At 44.7% G+C, this 23176-nt stretch overlaps 1 protein-coding gene across 1 annotated transcript in view; it reads right to left on the bottom strand.

The window, feature by feature from the left end:
• Positions 1–23176, bottom strand: part of MCHR2 (melanin concentrating hormone receptor 2) — a 123298-nt gene that overhangs the window by 85712 nt on the left and 14410 nt on the right. The window contains exon 2 of the mRNA XM_088470951.1: positions 20690–20899. Within this exon, the coding sequence (XP_088327077.1) occupies positions 20690–20899 (210 nt within the window). The remainder of the gene's footprint in view (positions 1–20689; positions 20900–23176) is intronic.

Genomic DNA, 23176 nt, shown 5'->3' on the forward strand with positions numbered 1-23176 from the left:
CCTAGCAGCAAAAGCAGGTGCAGGATTCTCAATAAAGAAGGAAATCTTGCATTTGCACTGTTCCGCTAACCCTAACCTCCCCCAAGTGCCTAACCCTAATCCCCCCTTCCCCGCTGCCTAAACCTAAGTCCCTAAGGGGGGTGCCTAACCCTAAGTCCCTCCAGGGGGTGCCTAACCCTAACCCTCCCTCCCCCTAGCCTAACCCTAACCCTTCCGGTGGGTGCCTAACCCTAAGTCCTCCCCGGGTGCCCTAAACCTAACCCTCCCCCCATGGCTGTCCGCTCACGGCACCCAGCATCCCTTCGATCGGGATGCCGGGTGCCGGTCTCCCGGCGTCGGGGAAATGTCAGGCGTCTACATCTAGACGCCCGGCATTTCATCCCTCGCCAGGATATGACAGTGGGGAAGCTGGCTGCCTAGTATTAAGGCAGCCGGCTTCCCGATTGTATCCCATGGGTACAACAGCAGTTTGGAGGAGGCCATTAACTAACTATGTTTTTTTTAATTTACCTGTACAGGTTGGGAAATGCTTTTCATGTGGAAGATTTGCAAAGGATTATTTAACAGTCAATTGTTTTGGAAAGCACTACTAGAAGTCTTCCTGGTCCCCTTCTGGGATGAACAAAATATCCACTACCAACAGCAGGCATGGAGCTCAAGGATTCTTTTGGAGCAAGGTCTGATGTGAATGAGTTAAATATTTTTTTGTAAATGCCTCCCCTCCTCCCCTCCCCTTCTCCCTCATAAATTTACTTCAAAAAATGTAATTAAATTTACTACCAATCAACCCTTCCTGTCCCTGCCTTTAACTACATACATACTCCAACTCCCTCAGGCCTCTCTTGAATAAAAACATTTGTTTCCAGATGTGCCATGTTGGAAGTTGAACTGCCATGTTTTTGTGCCGCCCACTGTTGCCACATAGCTTAGTTAGCCAGCTAGCTTGGTGCAAATTTTGGGCCTAAAATGGATGAAAACAATATAGTGAGCTGTGAGGTGGTCAAAATTGACTGGAAACAAGTGGAAATAAATGTTATTGAGGTTAATAATACTGTAGGAACAAAAACAGGCCCATTTTATGTGATTTTAGCTGTTTTTATGATTTTTTAAGAAAAAATCCAGATTTAAAATCCAAACCAAAAATCAAAACACGGAGGTGAGATTTTGACAAAAATAATCCAGATCCAAAACTAGGGGAGATCCAGATCCAAAACCAAAACCAAAACACGAGGGTCGGCGCACATCTCTACTTAAAACTAACCCATACAAGATCAAACAGTTATATTGTTGATCTCGTGGACGCTGACTGATCCAAATTGTGGTCTAATACCTATGCAGCATGGACACCCTACTCAGTTGGACACTGCCCATCTGATTATATCTTAAAATACTATCCCAATACGTTAAAATATCTACATAGCTCTTTATTTCCTGGAAACTCACATTAAATTTATTAACAAAGCGTATATATATCTCCAGCACAAAGAAGCCAATTTGTAACAGAGAGCTAACTTTTACCAATGTTTTTGGGGATGCAGGAAAGTTAAATGCTTTTGGAATAAAATTCTGAATTACATAAATGAAATAATGCAACTACGGTTGCCTATGCATATTATTACTATGCATTTTTGCAACTTTGATATATGGATTCCTTCTATACAGAACCATAACAAATCTGAGATGTTTCCTTTTTTTACTGTTATACTGACAGTGGCAAAGAAAATGATTCTGCGAATATGGTTAAAGCCGGTGGCCCCCTTACTCTCTGTAGTTCAAACTAATCTGCTGGAAATTCTACATTTTGATAGATAGAAAAATTCTACATTTTGACATAGAAAAAGAACTAGAGAGCTTCTTTAGAAGATGGGGAGTTTTTATTCAATACTTAAATAGCTCATTACAATCTGACATAATGAAACTCTTTGAAACTACTGTATGGTCTTTGACCTGAAAACTGTCTGCCTCACCAACGTGGGCAGATGAGTATATCTTCTCCCCCCCCCCCCCCTTACATTAAATGGATTCGCTTACCGGTCTTGCCAGAATGTGTGGTAATCTTCATAATATACGGGTATACGATTACAGATTTTACAGGTTGCGGAAAGGTATGGTAGGAGTGTAAGTTAGTGACCAGATGGGACCTTTCCTTCCCTCCCCCCCTCCCTTTTTTGACCCTTACTTTATCTACGACTCTTGGAAATTTTGGCAATTTAACTGAGTTTATCTTGCTCTTTGAAGTCGCTGTGTCTCATTGTACAATTCAATTCTGCTTATATATATATAAACCGATGTATGTAAAATTTTGCAAAAGTTTAATAAAAAAGATTTAAAAAGATATATATTTTGTGATCGATCATGCCTCCCCTTTTTGAGAGTTGGGGACAGAGCTAAAACACTATTGATCAAAGAAGCTCAGTGGATTGATACCATTAGTCCTACTGTAGAGGACTTAAAGATAAAATTAACTGGAATAGTTTCATTTAAGTGGTACCACGATTGTGAATGCCTACACATGAGCATTAATAGATCTTTTGATTTCCCATAGAATTGTATTTCTTTATTGCATGTTATATGCCTATTTTATATGTTTTTCTGCTAAGCATGAGAATAGCTAGATATTCACTTGAAGTATACTAGGGTATAAATGTACTGGATATGTACACTCCTAGTGACATTTTTTATGTACTGTATCACCTATGTATGTGTATGCTGGTTGTGGAATTTGATTATAATTACAATGCTTCATGACATCCTCCCATTGGCTACAGGTCTGTTATCGTTGAACCCATATCTGCAGCTGCCAGTGGAGCGCAGAGGGGTGGAAGGTGTGGAGCACAAGCTGTGCATTACCTTGGCAACACTCTCTGCAGATCCCAGAAGTGCAGCTGCAGCGCTTCCGGTGGGTGGTAAAGGTGAGCAGAGTGGAAGTACGGATGTCTGGAATTTGAAGGGGTACTTAAGGGGGTAAGTGTTGGTGTGATGTTTGTTATTGTATGTGGTCCTGACGAAGGGGAGCTGACCCAGAAATGTTGATATGGAAATATACTGAAAATTTGCTGATTTAAGTCTCCGAGTGCCGTTTATTGCTGGAAAATTGTATTTATCTCTAATGGGCACCGGAGCTGCTTATCACTTGTCCCATCCCAATGAGTGCCGGCAGATCACGGAATTTTTATATTATATATATATATATATTAGGGGTGATCGGGTTCGGATTTCAGAAATCCGAACCCCCCGCAGCCCCCCCGATCCAAGGCCCATCCGAGTCAGGCTCGACTTCTCCCGCCGGACTCGGATCTGAAATCGAGGCAAAACGTCATCATCCTGCCTTCCGGGTCTCGCGGGTTTTGGATCCTATATAAGGTACCCACGTCGGCGCAATTTTCTCACTCAGCTGTGGACAGTGAAGAGGGAGGGTGGGAGTTAGGGCTGGCTGGGCTGTGTAGTGTAGTGTAGTGCAGTGTAGTGTTGTGCTGTGCTGTGCTGCGCTGTGCTGCTGTTGTCCATAGGGGCTGTGTCCACTATTTCAAAGTCCATAGGGGCTGGCTGGACTGTGTTGTGCAGTCAGTTGTCCATAGGGGCTGTGTCCACTCCAAAGTCCTGTGCAGTGTCCCAGTCCTAAAGGGGTGCTGTAGTGTTGTCCAGGGGGTGCTCTGTCCGTCAGGGGTGCTCCCCCCAAGTGCTAAAAAAAAAATATTTTTTCTGTGTTTGTGAATTGTGTGCACTGTGGCTGCATGTGCATCAACAAAGGAGCAGCGCCAAGCGTGCGCCTGTGTCGCATAAGTAAAGGGCCGGCTGGCTTGTCCGTTAAAGGGTGCTGTAACCCCCAAAGTACACTCCAAACAAAATAAAAAAAAATATATTTTCTGTGTTTGTGAATTGTGTGCACTGTGGCTGCACGTGCATCAACAAAGGAGCAGCGCCAAGCGTGCGCCTGTGTCGCATAAGTAAAGGGCCAGCTGGCTTGTCCATTAAAGGGTGCTGTAAACCCCAAAGTACACTCCAAACCAAATAAAAAAATATTTTCTGTGTTTGTGAGTTGTGTGCGCAGTAGCCGCACGTGCATCAACAAAGTAGTGCCAAGCGTGCGCCTGTGTCATAAGTAAAGGGCCAGCTGGCTTGACCGTTAAAGAGTGCTGTAACCCCCAAAGTACACTCCAAACCAAATAAAAAAATATTTTCTGTGTTTGTGAATTGTGTGCGCAGTAGCCGCACGTGCATCAACAAAGTAGTGCCAAACATGCGCCTGTGTCATAAGTAAAGGGCCGGCTGGTTTGACCGTTAAAGGGTGCTGTAACCCCCAAAGTGCACTCCAAACAAAATAAAAAAATATTTTCTGTGTTTGTTGATACACATGCAGCCACAGTGCACACAATTCACAAAGGAGCAGCGCCAAGCGTGCGCCTGTGTCCCATAAGTAAAGAGCCGGCTGGCTCATTTCTTAAAGGGTGGTGTAACCCACAAAGTGCACTACTCTCCAGCAAAAATAAAATAATATTTTCTGTGTTTGTGTGCGCCTTAGCCGCACGTATATATCAAATCGATATAACATAAATGGAGGACCAAACTTTCTCCGATAAAAATAAAATAGGGAAAGATCAAGAACCACTTCCTCCTAGTGCTGAAGCTGCTGCCACTAGTCATGACATAGACGATAACATGCCATCAACGTTGTCTGCCAAGGCCGATGCCCAATGTCATAGTAGAGGCCACATACAATCCCAAATGACAAAGTTCAGGAAAATGACCTTAAAAAAAACATTTAAATCATCTGAAGAGAAACGTAAACTTGCCAATATGCCATTTATGACACGGAGTGGCAAGGAATGGCTAAGGTCTTTCACTATGACTAGTGTGTGTCATACTAATATGACTAGTATGTTCATGACTAGTGGTTCAGCTTCACATGACGATGGAAGCCCTCCTCCCGCTAAAAAAATCAAATGAGTTAAGCTGGCAAAAGCACAGCAAAGAACTGTGCGTTCTAAGAAGATATCACAAATCCCCAAGGAGAGTCTAAGTGTGGTGGCGGTTGCGATGCCTGACCTTCCAAGCACTGGACGGGAAGAGGTGGCTCTTTCCACCATTAGCACGCCCCCTGCAAGTGCTGAAAAGAGCACCCACAGTCCACTTGCTGATATGCAAATTGAAGATGTCACTGTTGAAGTACAACAGGATGAGGATACTGGTGTAGCTGGCACTGAGGAGGAAGTTGGCGAGGAGGATTCTGATGGTGATGTGGTTTGTTTAAATCAGGCTCTGGGGGAGACAGTTGTTGTCCGTGGGATGAAAAAGCCCATCATGGTCATGCCTGGGCAGAAGAGCAAACTTTCCACCTCTTTGGTCTGGCAATATTTGTATCCAAATCTGGACAACAACTGTCTTGCCATATGTACCATATGTAAAGGTGAAATAAGTAGGGGTAGGGACGTTAACCACCTAGGAACATCCTCCCTTATACGGCACCTGCAGCACGTTCATAAAAAGTTACTGTCATGTTCAGAAACTTTGGCTAAGACCGTAAGCAGTCCAGGGACACCTAAATCCCGTTGTCGTGTTGTATCCAAGCGCCTGCAAACTACACCATCAACTCCCTCCTTGTCAATTTCCTCCTTAGTCATGATCGGAAGTAGTCCTGCAGGCCATGTCACTGGCATGACTGACTCTCCTATCCGGGATTCCTCTGGAGGATCCTGCATTGCTACGCCTCCTGCTGCCGCTGCTGCTGCTGGGAGTCGTTCATCATCCCAGAGAGGAAGTAGGAACACCACTACTTTTACTAAACAATTGACCCTCCAACAGTCCTTAGCGAGGAGGATGAAGTACGACAGCAGTCATCCTGAAGCAAAACGTATAACTGAGGCCTTGACTGCTATGTTGGTGTTAGACGTGCGTCCGGTATCCGCCATTAGTGCAGTGGGATTTAGACAATTGATGGAGGTAGTGTGTCCCCGGTTCCAAATCCCATCTAGGTTCCACTTCACTAGGCAGGCGATACCGAGACTGTACAGAAACGTCAGAAAAAGTGTCCTCAGTATCTTGAAAAATGCCATTGTACCCAATGTCCACTTAACCACGGACATGTGGACAAGTGGAACAGGGCAGACTAAGGACTATATGACTGTGACAGCCCACTGGGTAGATGTATCACCTTACACAGCAACAGCAGCAGCGTCACCAGTAGCAGCATCTCAGAAACGCCAGCTCGTTCCAAGGCAGGCTACACTGTGTATCACCGGTTTCAGTAAGAGGCACACTGCCGACAACCTCTTAGAGAAACTGAGGGAAATCAACGCCCAGTGGCTTACCCCACTTAGACTCTCCTGGGGATTTGTGATATCTGACAATGCCACCAATATTGTGCGGGCATTACATCTGGGCAAATTCCAGCACGTCCCATGTTTTGCTCACACAATAAACTTGGTGGTGCAGAATTTTCTGAAAAGCGACAGGGGCGTGCAGGAGACGCTTTGGGTGGGCCGAAAAATGTCTGGCCACTTTCGCCATTCAGTGACTGCGTGCCGAAGACTGTAGCATCAGCAAACACTCTTGAACCTGCCCCACCATCACCTGAAGTAAGAGGTTGTGATGCGGTGGAACTCAACCCTCTATATGCTTCAGAGGATGGAGGAGCAGCAAAAGGCCATTCAAGCCTATACATCCACCTATGACAGGCAAAGGAGGGGGTATGCACCTGACTCAAGCGCAGTGGAGAATGATTTCCGTGTTGTGCAAGGTTCTCCAGCCCTTCGAACTTGCCACACGTGAAGTCAGTTCAGACACTGCCAGCTTGAGTCAGGTCATTCCCCTCATCAGGCTTTTGCAGAAGCAGCTGGAGAAAGTGAAGGAGGAGCTAAGATGGAGCGATTCCGCTCGGCATGTGGGACTTGTGGATGAAGCCCTTCATTCGCTTTGCCAGGATTCCAGGGTGGTCAATCTGTTGAAATCAGACCACTACATTTTGGCCACCGTGCTCGATCCTAGGTTTAAAGCCTATGTGGTGTCTCTCTTTCCGGCCGACACAAGCCTGCAGAGGTGCAAAGACCTGCTGGTGAAAACACTGTCAGCTGAAGCGGAACGTGACACGTCAACAGCTCCTTCTTCATTTTCTCCCGCAACTGGGGCTTTCAGGAAAAAACTTAGGTATCCTAAGCAACCCGCTGGCAGTGATGCAGGGCAGGCCAGACCAAGTTTGGACATCTGGTCTGGACTGAAGGATGTGGCAACAATTTCTGACATGTCTACTGTCACTACATATGATACTGTCACCATTGACAGAATGGTGGAGGATTACATCGGTGACAGCATCCAAGTAGGCATGTCAGACAGTCCATACCTGTACTGGCAGGAAAAAGAGGCAATTTGGAGGCCCCTGTACAAACTGGCTCTATTTTACCTGCGTTGCCCCCCCTCCAGTGTGTACTCCGAAAGAGTGTTTAGTGCAGCCGGGAACCTTGTCAGCGAAAGGCGTAGGAGGTTGCTTCCACAAAATGTGGAGAAGATGATGTTCATCAAAATGAATTATCAACTCTTCCAGGGAGACCAGCCTCCAGAACGTACAGAGGGACCTGTGGTGGTGGATTCCAGTGGGGACGAGTTAATACTCTGTGAGGATGAGGATGTACACAACACTGAAGAGGGTGAGGAATCGGTGGATGAGGAGGCTGAGGACGACATCTTGCCTCCGTAGAGCCAGTTTGTGCAGGGACAGATTAATTGCCAGCTTGTTTTGTGGGGGCCCAAACGAACCAATCATTTCAGCCACATTTGTGTGGCAGACCCTGGCGCTGAAATGATTGCTTTGTTAAAGTGTGCATGTCCTGTTTATACAACATAAGGGTGGGTGGGAGGGCCCAAGGACAATTCCATCTTGCACTTCTTTTTTTTCTTTGCATTATGTACAGTTTGGGGCCTAGTTTTTCAAACTGCCATCCTGTCTGCCACTGCAGTATTACTCCTAGATGGGTCACGTGTTTGTGCTGCCCACTCGTGTCGCTTAGCATAGTCATCCAGCTACCTTGGTGCAACCTTTTGGACATAAAAACACTATTGTGAGGTGTGAAGTGTTCAGAATAGACTGGAAATTAGTGGAAATTAAGGTTATTCAGGTTAATAATAGCATAGGAGCAGAAAAACCAACACATTCTGTGATTTTAGCTGTTTTTATGCTTATTTAAAAAAAAATACAGATCCAAAACACAAAACCCAGAACCCAAAACACGGAAGGGTGGTTTTGGCAAAACCAATCCAGATCCAAAACACGAAGAAAGATCCAGATCCAAAACACGAAAAGTGGCCGGTGCACACCCCTAATATATATATATATATATATATATATATACACATTGAATTAATTGATATAATACATTTTTTTAATAATTTAATAATATATCAATTCAGATTAACAAAATTATTAAATGACAACACTGGCATTACATATAATGGAGTGAATTTAAATAATATAATTACTGAGAAGAATATAAATAATATATGAAATATATGTAAATAAAAATATTTAAAAATCCATTGTAATTGGGATATATTAAAATTACATTATTTAATTCCCACACACAGGTCATTCACCCTCGCCAGTTCTTGTTCGGGCAGTCTCCATGACCTGTTTTCTAAGTGCTCTGTGAGTGGCTTGCTGTCATGGTTGTTTTTGGCAATGTTGTGCATTGTTAAAATTAACCCTATGATTCAAAATATGTGATGTGTGGAGTGTCATTTGAATCTTGAATGTGCCGAAAGTGAGACCTGCCAACAAATATAATTAATTACAGCATGTGTATGGTGATGTGAGACAGCGGTGTGAAATGTTTCTGCTACATGCTCCTTCCTCCCTGTCTACCCCTTCTGTGTCACACCTGTTTGTCTGCCCCTCCCCTTTAGACTGTAAGCTCTTATGGGCAGGGCCCTCTACCCTCTTGTGCTTCTCCTTACTTTACTTTAATCTACTTCTTACTCCCCACTAGGGCATCTAACACTTGGTTGCTTATGCTCTGTTGCTTATCTGGGTGTTATGGTCGCTAATGTAGCAATGTATATTATCCTTGTCCTCTTCCTGTATTGTATTGTACTGGTCAACCTATTTGTTTATGTACTTTGTAAGGCGCTGCGGAACACTTGTGGTGCGGGCTGGGTATGAAAAGCCATCGTTTCAAATCCTGACCCTGGAAGCCTGACAGATCATAATACTGAAGCCGGCTGATAAGTATATTTTACCGTCTCCCCCCCCTAACCCTCCCTTGGGGGTACCTAACCCTAAGACTCCAGGGGTGGTGCCTAACCCTAACCCCTCCTCCCCACACCCTAAACTTAACCCTCCGGGGGTGCTGTCTAACCCTAAGTCCCCCCGAGGGTGCCTAAACCTAACCCTGCCCCCGCGGCTAACAGGTCGCAATGTCCGGCTAACCTACATTCGGTATGCCGAGCATCGGGATTTCGGCATGGGGCTAATGATAGGCATCAGTATTTAGAGCCCATCTTTAGTCCCATGCCGGGCTTTCAGTGTCGGGATTCTGGCGGTCGGCATTTTCATCCGCCGGCATCCTAACTACATCCTGTGGTGCCATATAGATAAATGATAATAATAATAATAATAATAATAGATAAACATGCATTACAAAGATTGTCTGGGATGACCATCAGAGTTTTCGGTGAAGTTTTTTGATCATCCACCTCAAAGTCTGGACCTTGCTCCAAGGAGTTTTCACCCTTTCACTAAGCTCAAAGAGTTCCTGGATGGAAATGTTCTGGAAGCGATGATCAGTTGAAGCTTGCAGTCCACAACTGGTTCAATGGACTGGAGACAGCTAAGTACAACAAGGGAATTTTAAAGTTCATTGGCAGATATGATAAATGCTGAAATGAAGAAGGTGGTTATGTGGAAAATAGGCAAATGTACTATGTGTTAAAATAAACATAAAAATTAACAAAAATAGTTTTCTTTTTTCGTTTACAGGCAAACAGTCTTTTATTTCTTTATTTCCCTCATATATTTGTACCAAGTGATGCATATATAATATTGTGAGATATATTGATGATCTGGAGACCAAGATTATTAATATGTAATAGATTATGTGTAGAGTATGGTGTTGAATTGTATTAATAATATAAAGGGTAAGATTATGAAGTATTAGCAAGGCGGTCATAAGCCATCATGAAAAGATATAGAGTCTCACATACTGTATAAGAGATGAATTAGGAAAAAACTAGAACAACAATAAAAAATTGGATATAATTTAAGAGGAAGAAAATGTAGACTACCTACAATAATTGATAGAATTAATTAAGAAGTAAGGAAGGAACCAATATGTATGGATTTATTAGGACCCTGAAGGTCCAGGTGTTCAAATCAAAATGTCCATTCTGTTTCTTCTGTAGACATGTTCAATGTGAAAATGTTCCTGTGGACTTCTCTAGGGCACATGCGCAAATCACCATGAAAATGCCCGCTGCGCCACATTCCCGGTAATTTCAGTCTGTGCCACTGATCTTTCATACACTGGGTGGCACATCGGCGTACTATATTGTAGCAACGATAATGATGTGGGTGCATAGAGCTCCTGTCATTTACCACTCAACCCCACATTAATACATGGGGAGAAGCGGTATCAGCGCACATATTGTGTGCTACTAATACCACTAAACCCCCATATTGTCGGTTTGTAGATCTCCACCTCATTGCTGTCACTCACATGGTCCTGGGCCACCTTGTGTCTTCATGTGTGTGTATAGTACAGTTATGGTTACCTAGCAACCCGGCAGCCTATCCATTTACAGGGATAACTATCTACCCCCATTCAGCTGTAACTCCTGGTAGCCATTGGGCCAACAACAGGCTCAGGAGGAGCTTTGTTAGTAGCAGCTATCAATTAACTATTTGCCTCCCTTTTGGGATACCTAAATGATTACTTTGCACTAGCATATTTGGGCCCTGAGAAAAACTGGCAACAGTTGAAATGGACTGTTGGGCACCCAGTGAATACCACCTCAGGATCTATACCCATGATGCATATATGTGAATAGAGCTTCTTCATTGATTCAAGTGAGTGCTGGCTGTGCCTTATTTGGATTGCGTGAGTATATACTGTATATATATATATATATATAAACAAGAAGGCGGCACTGAGAGACCTCTCAGTGTAATACAAACAGTGCTGTGGTTTAATGCCAAATTTCAGGGCATAAACATAAACAATGAGAATTTGGGAGTAATCTAAAGCTCCAACTGTCAGTTTTTTCTGACATTCTCAATTAGGAAGCCTTTTCTGCTATAGACTATGTTTTTTTTTTGGGAAGGCATAACTCAGGGTAGGGGTGGAATTTAGACTTGGGGTTTGTTTTATTAGGTAGCTATTGTGCCAGGGTAGGTACTTTTGGGGTTTAGGTAATTGAGAAAGTTACAGTTTTTAAACTATTACCTCACGAATGCCCCTTTTATAGATAGGAAGATTCAACTTGTTGCGCAGCCTCAGAAGCCTCCAGCAGGGGGAGTATGTGGCTTCACTTGGGTGCACTAAGATGGCTGCCATTTAGCCTGTATCCTGTGCCATCATAATAAGATAAAATAGATGCTCCCTCTCCTGATGCTCTTACTACTGCTGCTGCTGAGGGTTATGGGGCACATGTCTGGTAAGGAAGGACTCGGAGTGGGAGGCTGGGAGCACGTCACACACTACTTGTTAGAAGTTTAATGTCCCGTCTCTAAGCTCCACCCCTCCCATCTTTAAGCTCCACTCCCTCCCATCTTTAAGCTTTGCCTTCCCTTTCTCTAATCAAGTGGCCAGGGTAAAGATTGCCTCCTTTTCATGTGCTCTCTCTGCCTCATTTACATCGCACTGCATACACAGCACTGCTGACAGGTATGTGTGTCACCAGCCATCCAGTGCTAATGTTACATGTGGGTCATTACACACATATATAATATCATATACAGCCAGTCTGATTGCACTGTCACATACCTCCCTACATGACCCTCTCCAGGAGGGACACAATGCTCTGGTCCTGGACTTCCCTGGTAAGAGGTGGGATTGCAGCACAGTTCAAAATTCAAATAGGGGAACCACACCAACTGTCATTTCACACGCTGCCAAACATCACTGGCTGGGACTCACTGGCAGTTGGTGTGACTCCCCTATTTGAATTTTGAACTGTATGGCAGCCCCACCCCTGCAGCTGCTGCCAATCATAAATTACCAGGGAAGTCCAGGACCAGAGCATTGTGTCCCTCCTGGACAGGGCCATGTTGGGAGGTATGCTGTCAGTTGAGACTGTCCTGCTCTAAATTGTAGCCATCTTATAGACTAGCATAATCAGCTCACCTCTCACACAGAGCTGGGCTGCCAGCTAATGCTGCTGCTGCTTCTGAGGTTACATAGTAGACAGCATTTCCAGGAACTCTTGTATGCTATCTGCAAGTGTCCCAGCCCCTCCAGGGAAAGAAGGACCATCACAGAGGGACAGACAGGTGGCAGAGAGACAGACAACACACAGACCTGTGACAGAGAGACAACACACAGACCTGTGACAGAGAGACAACACACAGACAGGTGACAGAGAGACAGGTAGCACACAGATAGGTGACAAGATATCTTAGGGACACAGATTTCACAAAGACAGGTGTCAGAGAGACAGATTTCACAAAGACAGCTGACAAAGAGACAGATAGCACACAACAGGTGATGAAGAGACAGACAGGTGACAGAGAGACACACATCACACTGACAGGTGCAGATAAATAAATAGGAGACAACAAAGACTGAATGATCGATCTAGTTAGACAGATCTATCACCAGATAGATTGCTCTGTTATCTACATTTTAAACATATTTCTATACAGTTTGCATGCACATATATGTATAAAATCACAATGATAACTACACTGTAAACAAGACTCTGTGTTACCTGCATATTCACTATAATCTTAGGCTAAACAATTGTGGCAAGTTAATTAAATACGAATACATGGGTCATCATTATAGTGATAGAGGATACAAGACAATGGCATAGCAATCTGAGCAAGATATTTTATGTGATGGCCTATAACACCCTGCTGGACAGAAATGTATTTAATGAACTGATAGATCCCCTGCACCAAAGGAGACAATATATACAACATCATCCCGGAGCCCCACCACATCCCAGCACTGTACATATTGCCGTATATGTAATGTATGAAAGACCAAGTCATACATAGCCTCCCCCGGCTCCCAAGCGTCAAAAGGACAAATGATTCCACAAATATCACACATCCTGTTACTAGTCACCTATGGCCCCAAATATGTGTGTATACTTATCTATACTCACAGATAGGTAGTTGTGTGATCTATCACAGTTTGTGTCTTAGTTTATAGTCACATACATCCTTAATAGCAACTAATGACTGTGTTCCACGGAGGAGCTAGTGGGGAAGATGTATTATAGCGGCACTTAACGTGCAGCTATATCGCTTCCTGCTTCGCCTCTTTACCAAGACGAAGCAGGAAGCACTAATGATGATATGTATAAACATCTCATCGGCCAGAGCGGGAGAGTGATAACTCCCCCCTCCGGCGCTCCCCGCTAGAGACCACAGCGCATCAGCCTAGTGCTGATGCACTGTGTCTCAGTCCCGGTCGGCTCCACTAAGCATGTGCGGGATCTCGCAAGTATCGTGAGATCCCCATGTGCAGTCCTGGAGCTGGCAGCCACTGCAGCAGGTACAGTGCTGTCCCTGCTGTGGGGATAGGGCATCACCAGGCTGTAGCTGTCGACAGGACCGTAGCTAGGGTAGTGCGGCCTGTGCCATCGCACAGGGCACCACGGGTCAGGGGGCGCTATTTGGGCCTCTCAAATTTCTATTTACTATCATTCTTGCTTGTAGCTTCCTCTTATTTCATTCCCAGCATCTCCTGACCTCTCCTATCTCTTCCCTGGCCCTTCCCCATGAAGCCATGGCCCTTTTTTGGGTGCATTATGTCCCTTTGAAAAATGAGCGGGCGCCAATGCTCTTTCTGGCACAGGGTACCAAAAAGTCTAGCTACGGCTCTGGCTGTCGATAGCGACAGCTGCTGTGGGCAGAACAGTCAGGCGATCTGACCATTCATACATGCCCTGCCGCTCAGCGCTGCTATCTTGTAGATAGCAGCGCTGATAATGACTGGGGCACTTAGCGCCAGTGTCATTTACCGCTCAACCCCCCGATCATACAATGGGGAGAAGTGGTATCAGTTCACGTAATGAGCTTCTTACATTTTCCCCATTGACTTTGAGAGAAAATACTGGTACTGCAGCCCTTCTCGTGCAAGACAGAGCTCCTTTCCAGTCCCCACCCAGACGGAGTACAGCGCTATAAGCCTCAAAGCAGTTATTGGAATTGTGGCCCCATAGGAAAACCTGTAGGATATGGAGGGGGAATATGGGAACTAATTTGTCCGGCTTGTAGAGTATGGAGTCAAAGTTGAAGGAGAGATCTGCACCTCAGTGGCCACAGGCAGGGCCGGTGCTACCATTAGGCAGCTGCCTAAGGGCGCCGGCCTCTGGAGGATGCCGGTTAGCCCACCTAACAAATAACAAGACAGGAAACAAATATTTTCCTCTTACAGCCTGATTGCCAGCCCCGCCCACCAAAACCATCACCCTCTGCCTGCCAGCCCACCAGCGCTTTATGTAACACTATGCCTATTAATAGTGCCAGCGCAGTTGGTGGCTTCTTAAGCCTACCTGTTGTGATACACACAGTTGCTCGGCGCCTCTTCCGTGACATGTGACGTCACGCTGTGTGACACCAGACAAGTGCTGCCGGCCACACCATCACGCCAAACAGAAGCTAAGCTCAGCAGCCCTCATCTCCATGAAGGCGGCCCAAGCCGTCATCACTATGCTGATCGGGGACAATCTGCTAATGCTGCTGATTGAGGAAGTGGAGTCCTGGAGTCCCAATGTAATGTCTCCCCTCTGTAAGTGCACAGCCACTGAACAAAAATGTTAACAACTGTTTGTAATGTATGTGTGTAAGTATATATTATAATGGCACAGTCGTGCCCTTATATTAAGGCTGCATCTAAAAAAAAACGGGTTTCTCCATAGAGAATTCCGAAGGGGGGGCAGGGTGTTTAAAGGGCTACACCTCAAAAGCTATAGGAGGTGCCGAGTTGAAATTTGGTAGGGGCGGGTAGAATTGTCGCACGGTGCTGCATGCCAAATTTCAGGGCACAAACTTAAAAAATTAGGATTTGGGAGTAATCTAAAGCTCCATCTGTCACTTTTTTTTGACATTCTCAATTAGGACAACTTTTCTGCTGTAGTCTATGGGCTTTTTTTGGGAAGGCAAAACTCAGGGTAGGGGTGGAATTTAGATTTGGGGTTTGTTTTATTAGGTAGCTATTGTGCCATGGTATGTGCTTTAGGGGTTCAGGTAAATTAGAAAGTTACAGTTTTAAAACTATTACCTCAAGAATGCACCACTGTAGAGATAGTACTTTTCAACTTGTTGCGCAGCCTCAGTAGGAGCCTCCAGCAGGTGCAGTCATAGTGGCTTCACTTGGGTACAGCAAGATGGGCGTCATTTGCGGGCGGTAGTGGGGGCCGGGACCGGGGGGCAGGAAGCCGGCATTTGCTGTGGCCGGGATGCGGGGGGAAGGGGGTAGGGGTTAGCGGGCATTAGCTGCGGCCAGGGATGGAAGTGGCAGCATTAGCGGCGGCAGTGCGGGCAGCGGTAGTGCAGGCGTAGTACCTGGGCGAGGTAGCAGCACAACAGATGCATGCTCGGATCTGGAAGATCCGTGATACCTGCATCTGTGTTTAAAAAAAAAAACACAGACGGGTCTCAGTGAGACTCATCTGTGCTTCTGTGTTTAAAAATAAAAACAGTGTAAAAAAAAAATGGCGTGGCCCCCTCCCCAAAAAACTAACCAGCCCCAGGCTATGGAGCCCCAGTACTGGTTGTGTTAAATACAGGGGAAAAACGATGTAGGGGTCCCCTATAGTAAGCACAACCAGCACCAGGCTTTTCAGAACCAGTCTTGGTTGCCAAAATACGGGGGACAAATTACGTAGGGGTCCCCCGTATTTAGCACAACCAGCACTGGGCTCTGAGCCGTTCCTGGTTCTGGAGCTACAGGGGGAAAAAATGCATAGGACCCCCCTGTATTTCCGAGAACCAGCACCAGACCCTTTCCAGCGGGGGGGGGGTGATGCTACAGCCAGTGGAGCCATTTCACCGGGCCCCCCAGCCACAGCATCCCTGGGGAGTTAATAAAGGGGTACCCCTCCTCAGGGCACCCCAGGCCCAGGCTGATAGCTCAGGGCTGTCCCCAGCACTCCTGGGCGGCGGGTGCCGGGTTAATTATGTAAAGTGTGGTGCATATGAAAATATAAATATTGTCTTTTGCTGTTGAACTACAGTTCTCAGCAAACCTCCCCGCATGCTGGCACTTGGAGAACCACAAGTATCAGCATGCGGGGCATTACGGGCTTGCTGGTACTTTTAGTTCCACAGAAAAATCAATATTAAAAAAACAACACACCGTAGAAAAGTACAATTTTATTAAAACATACATGTACTCACATACTCACCTTGTATCCCTGAAGCCATTCTGTCCTCTTCTCCAGTAGATAATCCAATGGGGAGTACCTTTAATAAAAATTCCATACTCATCTCCTCCTATGCGTAGATCAGGTCCTCTTCACACAATCCAGGGTCTTGGCAAAAAAAAAAAACCGAGATACCCGGACTCTTGTACAGTAGTGTTTTCTAAGAACACTACTACCTGAATGATAGCTTTGTCCGGGATTTCAGCACAGAAATCCCAGTGCGGAGTGCTCACTGGCTGAGAGAGGCGAACCTTCCGCCTTCCAGCCAATGAGCTGTCCTCACCATTGACTTCAATGGTGAGAAGTGAGCGTGCCATTTTCAAAAATGGTGCATCAGCGCCATTTTTGAAATTCAAAAACGGCCACCGTATATCAATCACGGCTCGCGATGTCATCGCCCTGCCCCCTCGGCTGGCTTAAATATAGCCAACGCGAGTTCCCATCCATTCAGTCGATGGCCTGGGAGCTGGAGAGACCAGCTGAAGCATGAAGACGCCACAGAAGCCCTGGATGGGCGGCGGCCATGAAAAAGAGCTTAATGGCCGCTGCGCTCCATGTGAAGATGCCGTAGAAGTCCTGGGGGAGCGGCTGCCATGTAAAAGAGCTTAAAGTCTGCCGCCCACAGGTGAAGGTGCGACATAATAAAATACTTTAAAAAACGGTGTCTTTGTTTTATTTTAATATTTCTTTTGCAGAGTACTATAGGTGCCAGCAGGCCCTTAATGCCCTGCCTGCTGGTACTTGTGGTTCTCCAAGTACCAGTATGCGGGGATACCTGCTGGGACCTGTAGTACAACTGCAAAAGACAATATTTATATTTTCATATGCACCACACTTTACATAATCAACCCAGCACCCACTGCCCGGGCTATCAGCCTGGGCCTGGGGTACCCTGGAGAGGGGGATCCCTTTATTGGGGGGGCCCCCAGCTCCCCAGGGATCCCCAGCCCGGGCTGACTAGTGGTCAGGGGTGATGCTGCGTCTGAGGGGCCCGGTGAAAGGGCACCCCTGGCAGTGGCATCACCCCCTGCTAGAAGGAGTCTGGTGCTGGTTCCAGTAAATACAGGGGGACCTTAAGCATTTTTTACACCTGTATTCCCAGAACCAGGACCGGCTCAGAGCCCTGTGCTGGTTGCGCTAAATACGGGGAACCCTACGTCATTTGTCCGGCGTATTTTGGCAATCAGGACTGGTTCTGAAAAGCCTGTTGCTAGTTGTGCTTCATACAGGGGAGCCCTACATAATTTGTCCCCTGTATTTAGCACAACCATTACTGGGGCTCCAAAGCCCAGTGCTGGTTGTCTTCCAGGGGAGCAGGGCTATGCCTTTTTTTTCTCTTTTACAACCTTTAACAGATGCATAGATGGATATCACTGCTGCATTCATACATCTGTGACTTATTGATTTGATTTTCTCAGGTGCATGCACACTACCAGTGAGCCCTCTGTCACCTACTGATGCCCCGTTTGCACTGCACCGCTGCTACTGCTCTGCACAACCGCTGCTGCTGCTACCCCACATGCCTACAGCTGTCTCGTACTCTGCACCTGCCAAACCAATCTCCTGTGTGCTGTCCCCTCTTCCACCTGTGTTAGTGCACCATTTTGTTTGCTCTTCTCCCCTGCAGGTGGCCCAGTTTGCTCGTCCAAACCCGGTTAATACATTTTAAAAAAGCTATGAAATTCCATAGACAAAAAACCTTACGGTTTCACATGTCCCATTGAGGCTGCTTAGACATGATCTGAAAATTCACAAAACCTATTGATTTTCTGCCACTCAAACTTCAAAAAGCAATGAAATTACGATCATTAAGGCTGACGCCTTAATGGACGTGTTCCTTGCGCAATACAGATATAGTATGCCACCCTGTGGTTAACTGCAAATTCAGCACTCTCAGATTGCTGTCACTCACAAAATGGTGGAGCAACTAATTCACAGAATTGTTTGCTCATTGGAATACACACATGCAGTCTATGCAACTAATTTCAAAGCAGAAATAGAGCTGTGCAGATTGGATAAAAGTGGTATGAATGGGGGGAGGAGACCCAGCAGTGTGGATAGATGAGACACAAAGGCATGTAGAGGAGGGAAGATTAAGCAGTACAGAGGGGGGGGGGTAGCCAAAGTAATGCAGATGGATGGAAAACAGTGGTGTGGATGGGGGGAATCAGAGTGGCATGGTTTGGGGGGGACAGTGACGTGGATGGGGGTAGAGAGTGGCATGGACATGGGAAGACAGAGCAGTGCAGATGGGTAAAGACAGATTGGTGCAGATAAGGAAATACAGACTAGTACAAATAGGAGAACACACAACAGTAGGGATTGGATAAGACAGATTGGTGTGGATGGGGAGGAAGACAGAGTGGTGCGGGTGCTGGGGGGAGACAGAGTTGCACGGTTGGGGGACCAGAGTAGTGCAGATGGAGGAAGAAAGAGTGCCACAGATGAGAGAAAGACAGCAACCTTGCTGTGGAGAAGGCACGGATGCAGGGCAGTGTGGCTGGGGAAAAACATTGGTGCGGATGAGGGAACACAGACTATCACAGTTGGGAGACCACACAGCAGTAGGGATTGAGGAATATATAGCAGCATTGAGGCATATAGGAGAAGAAAGTGTACATGCATAGACAGAGTATGATATTTTTAAAAATAAGGGAGCTGAACGTGTATTCTATATGAGATAAATGTATGCAGTGAGAAGGATGTTGGAAGCCAGTGAGATTGTTTTGGTGAACAAATGGGAAGATTGTGGGCACTGAGTGGGACGTGGGAGCCACATAACTGCTCAAACCTCAGTTGCATAGACTGCATGTGTGTATTCCAATGAGTACACAATTCTGTGAATTAGCAGCTCCACCATTTTGTGAATGACAACAATCTCATTCTGTGAGAGTGCTGAATTTGCAGTTAACCACAGGGTGTGATGGCATACCATATCTGTGTTGCGCAAGGAACACTTCCATTAAGGGGTCAGCCTTAATTATCTTAATGTCATTGCTTTTTGAAGTTTCAGTGGCAGAAAATCAATAGGTTTTGTGAATTTTCAGATCATGTCTAAGCAGCCTTAATGGGACATGTGAAACTGTAAGGTTTTTGGTCTATGGAATATATATATATATATATATATATATATATATATATTTGTCTATGAGCATTAATGGGCTTTTCTTGATTCACAATTGATCCACAATTGTTTCTAAAGTACCAGATTGGCTTGTCAGCCTCCCACCCAATAATAATATTATTGTTAGTTCTATTATTCTTCAAATTATTTATGTATATAATTGGGCTTGCATTGGCACTCTAAAATGCTGATTTTGTGGTCATGCTGGATAATGGATGTACCATAGTCTTAACCTGGTAGGTGCAATTCTGAAGGAATTTATTTATGTAAATGAAAGAAAAGAACAATTCCAGGGTGAAAACAAGTATATCTTTATGTCTGCTCAGAAATAGCACACACTACATTTTAAGTGGTAATCTTGGAACTAGTACACACAAAATATGTTTGGAGCACAGCTTTCAGCACTTTGAAGCAATCTAAATAGAAACATTCATGAAATATACATGAAATACAAACTCTTTTTCTCTTACTTTCCTGAATTTATTCATATATTTAGATGAAATGATTATCTAAACACTTGTATCTTGGCTAAGTTGTTTTAATGGCAGAGAAGTTCTGTAGAAAACAAATACATAAGGCACTGAAGATTAGCATCAAACAAGTCACAATTGTAGACAGCAGAAAATCCAAATTTCTGTATTACGGACATGCAGTATGTATGCACATAACAAGTGCAGGAACACAAAGGTAGACATAGAGTTTTGCACTGCATAGAGTTTTGTTATTTGTACTGGAATTGTATTCCCTTCCCCTCCCAATTCTTTCTGTCCCATCCCCTCCATTTTTGGGGGGCAAAAACATCAACAAAAACGTTATTTAAAAAATAGCTAGTATTTTCGATCTTGTATGCAAACCCACATTTATAAACTAGTCCATTTCTTTCTTTGTGTGAATCTTTCGAACGTGTTTCGTATACTGATTTCATGCATTTTCATGTATGTATTTTAGGTAGTGCAATATGTTAAAAAAACAAAAACTTTTGTTTACCTGTCTAGACTCATTGCCGTCATAATGGCAGTACACGCAAACTGATTGCAGGTATCCAGAGATGTAATTATAGTACAAAGAGGGCTTCCAAAGACCCATTCTCCTCCCCGAGCCCACTGATGGATTAGAAATGGCATTCCAATTATGTGAACAAGATCTGCCACTGCCAGATTACAGATGTAGATGTCAGGTATAGTTTTTCTTCTAGATCTGGTGTTAAAAAGAAATAAATAAATCAATAATACATTTTTGAAACACTAATGCTCCAATGTCATTTTTACAGTAGGATGATATTTACAGTTGGAGACAGATTACATAAAAAAGTAACTTTAGTATTAAATATGCCTTTCTATTTGGCAATGTAATATATGGGATGTTAGATAGTTTTGTTTTTTAAACATATCACTACATCTCCCTGAAACTTAAATCAAAAAGAACTGCTGTTTTCTTTGGGGTAGTCAAACATTATTTGGATTTGCAGTGCGCTTTCTTACATTTCTTTCCATATGACCTTTTTTAGTAGTAGAGGATGATACATTATTAGTGCCACTACTAGTACTAAGTTACACCTGGTCCGTAGACTGATCCATGATTGACCGCAGGAGTAAAGCTACTTGACACAATAAGATAGGGAAAGAAGGGACTGTTTCCTTGCAATTCAAAGCAGACTTTACCTCCCCAGTATCGTTTATAACTAAACATAGGTTGCACAAAGTAACCCAGCAAAATCTGGCAATATGCTTTTCTAATACTGTATGCTGTACCTGGCTTTGTTGTTTCAACAAGAATTGTGTGCTTTATTGCCTCACATAGGATCTTCAATAACATACCATATAGTCTATTTAAATGACTCGTCTACATGTGAGATTTTTTTCTAAAAAAATAAAAAAAAATAAAAACTCACACTGCAGAAGATGGGCGCACTGTCGAGCCCCGAGATTAGGAACTATAAGTGGTTCATTCATCTTTTGAGTAGAATATTTTGTTATCCTTTTAACAATGCTAAATTGAAGATTATCTACTCTGCAAATTTCACCCCCATCTGCATGTTTGTTCGTCGGGAGTCTGGCAACCTAGCAACAGCTGGTGGGGGTAAGGGGCAAGCCTCCCAACTACGCTGAGAAGGTAAAGTGACAGAAACTTCTACTTACCTTCTCACACAGGCCGGGGGAGCGGATAGCGCCGAACCGTGGGACTCGCCTGCGCGTCACGTGCACATCCCATTCACGGCTCAGGCAGGTCACGTGCACATGCGCAGGTCACAGTAGCACTGAGCCCCTTCCCCAGAGTCAGAATTTTCCTCAGTGTGGATAATGGATAACACAGTGTCTTTGTTTGCCACATACACTTTGGTGTTATCTCCATCCCACAGTAAAAGAGTGAGACAGCCCTCTCAGGGTTTGTCTCAGTCAGCAGGCTCCTCTTCTGAGGAGGAAATACTGTTTAAAAGAAGGAGGTTAATTAACCCTGTCAGGTCGGAAGACAGCAGGGATACCTCTGCGGAGTAGGGAGTCAGTCAGGTTGTGGAGTCTCCTTCCCCTCCTCCATTTTCTCATAGAGTGGTGAGAAACTGCACTTCTAAAAAGAAGCACATAAATGATGTTTCTTCAAGAGATGCTTGTTCAGGAAAAAACATCTCTTTCCCAGGTATTGCCTGTAGTTGAAATACCTCCAAGGTCCGCAGCAGACCACCTTCTCCTGCCCACAGCTGGCACCCCTCCCTGCTTCCGACAGGTATTATGCACAGCAGCGCTCTCATAAAGGGGCTAGTAAACTTTGTTCATTTTCCCCCACTCATTCATATAAAGATAACAGTTACCCCTCCATGGACTGGGAGTCGGAGTAGGTCACGAGAACCAGTGCGTCCTCTCGCAGAGGCGAATACAGTGACCTGCAGATGGCCCAGGTTCTCTTAGCAGGTAGAATGCAACCTTCCTAATTATATATGTCCAATTGGGCTCTCAGCGAGCACTCCCAGGTATATCAGTTCAATTGGCCTTAGAACTGCCCTCATTAAGGAGGACGAGATGATTCTTCGCAACTATACTGGCATTCCAGACATTCCTGCCCTGTTCGCTCCGGGGATCGATCCGGCTCTTGCATCACTAGTCACTAGTGTTCAGATTTGTGGATGGGTTCTCTGAATTGATCCCTGGTGAAATCAACTGTCATTTAATGACCTGATAACTCCAATCAAGATTTGGTTGGAGGCACTGCATCAGAGATGGATTTGAGGATGAGATAATTCACAACGCATACATTCCCACAAATCTCAGGAAGCTGCCATTCCAGTGTGCTACAAAATCTTCACATCTAATCAATAATCTCACAGATGTTATAGGGAAAGTTAACTGTTTTTAGGAAGCATGAGATAAAAAAAGAAAAGGAAAACAGGGAAAAGCATGATTTACTTCAGAGATTAATCTGCTTTATGTCCATAGTAGGTAGATAAAAAAAATGAAATATGGCCTGGTTATCTTGTTAGAA

This window comes from Taudactylus pleione, unplaced genomic scaffold (assembly GCF_031769625.1).
Source record: "Taudactylus pleione unplaced genomic scaffold, aTauple2 ptg000015l, whole genome shotgun sequence".
NCBI lineage: Eukaryota > Metazoa > Chordata > Amphibia > Anura > Myobatrachidae > Taudactylus > Taudactylus pleione.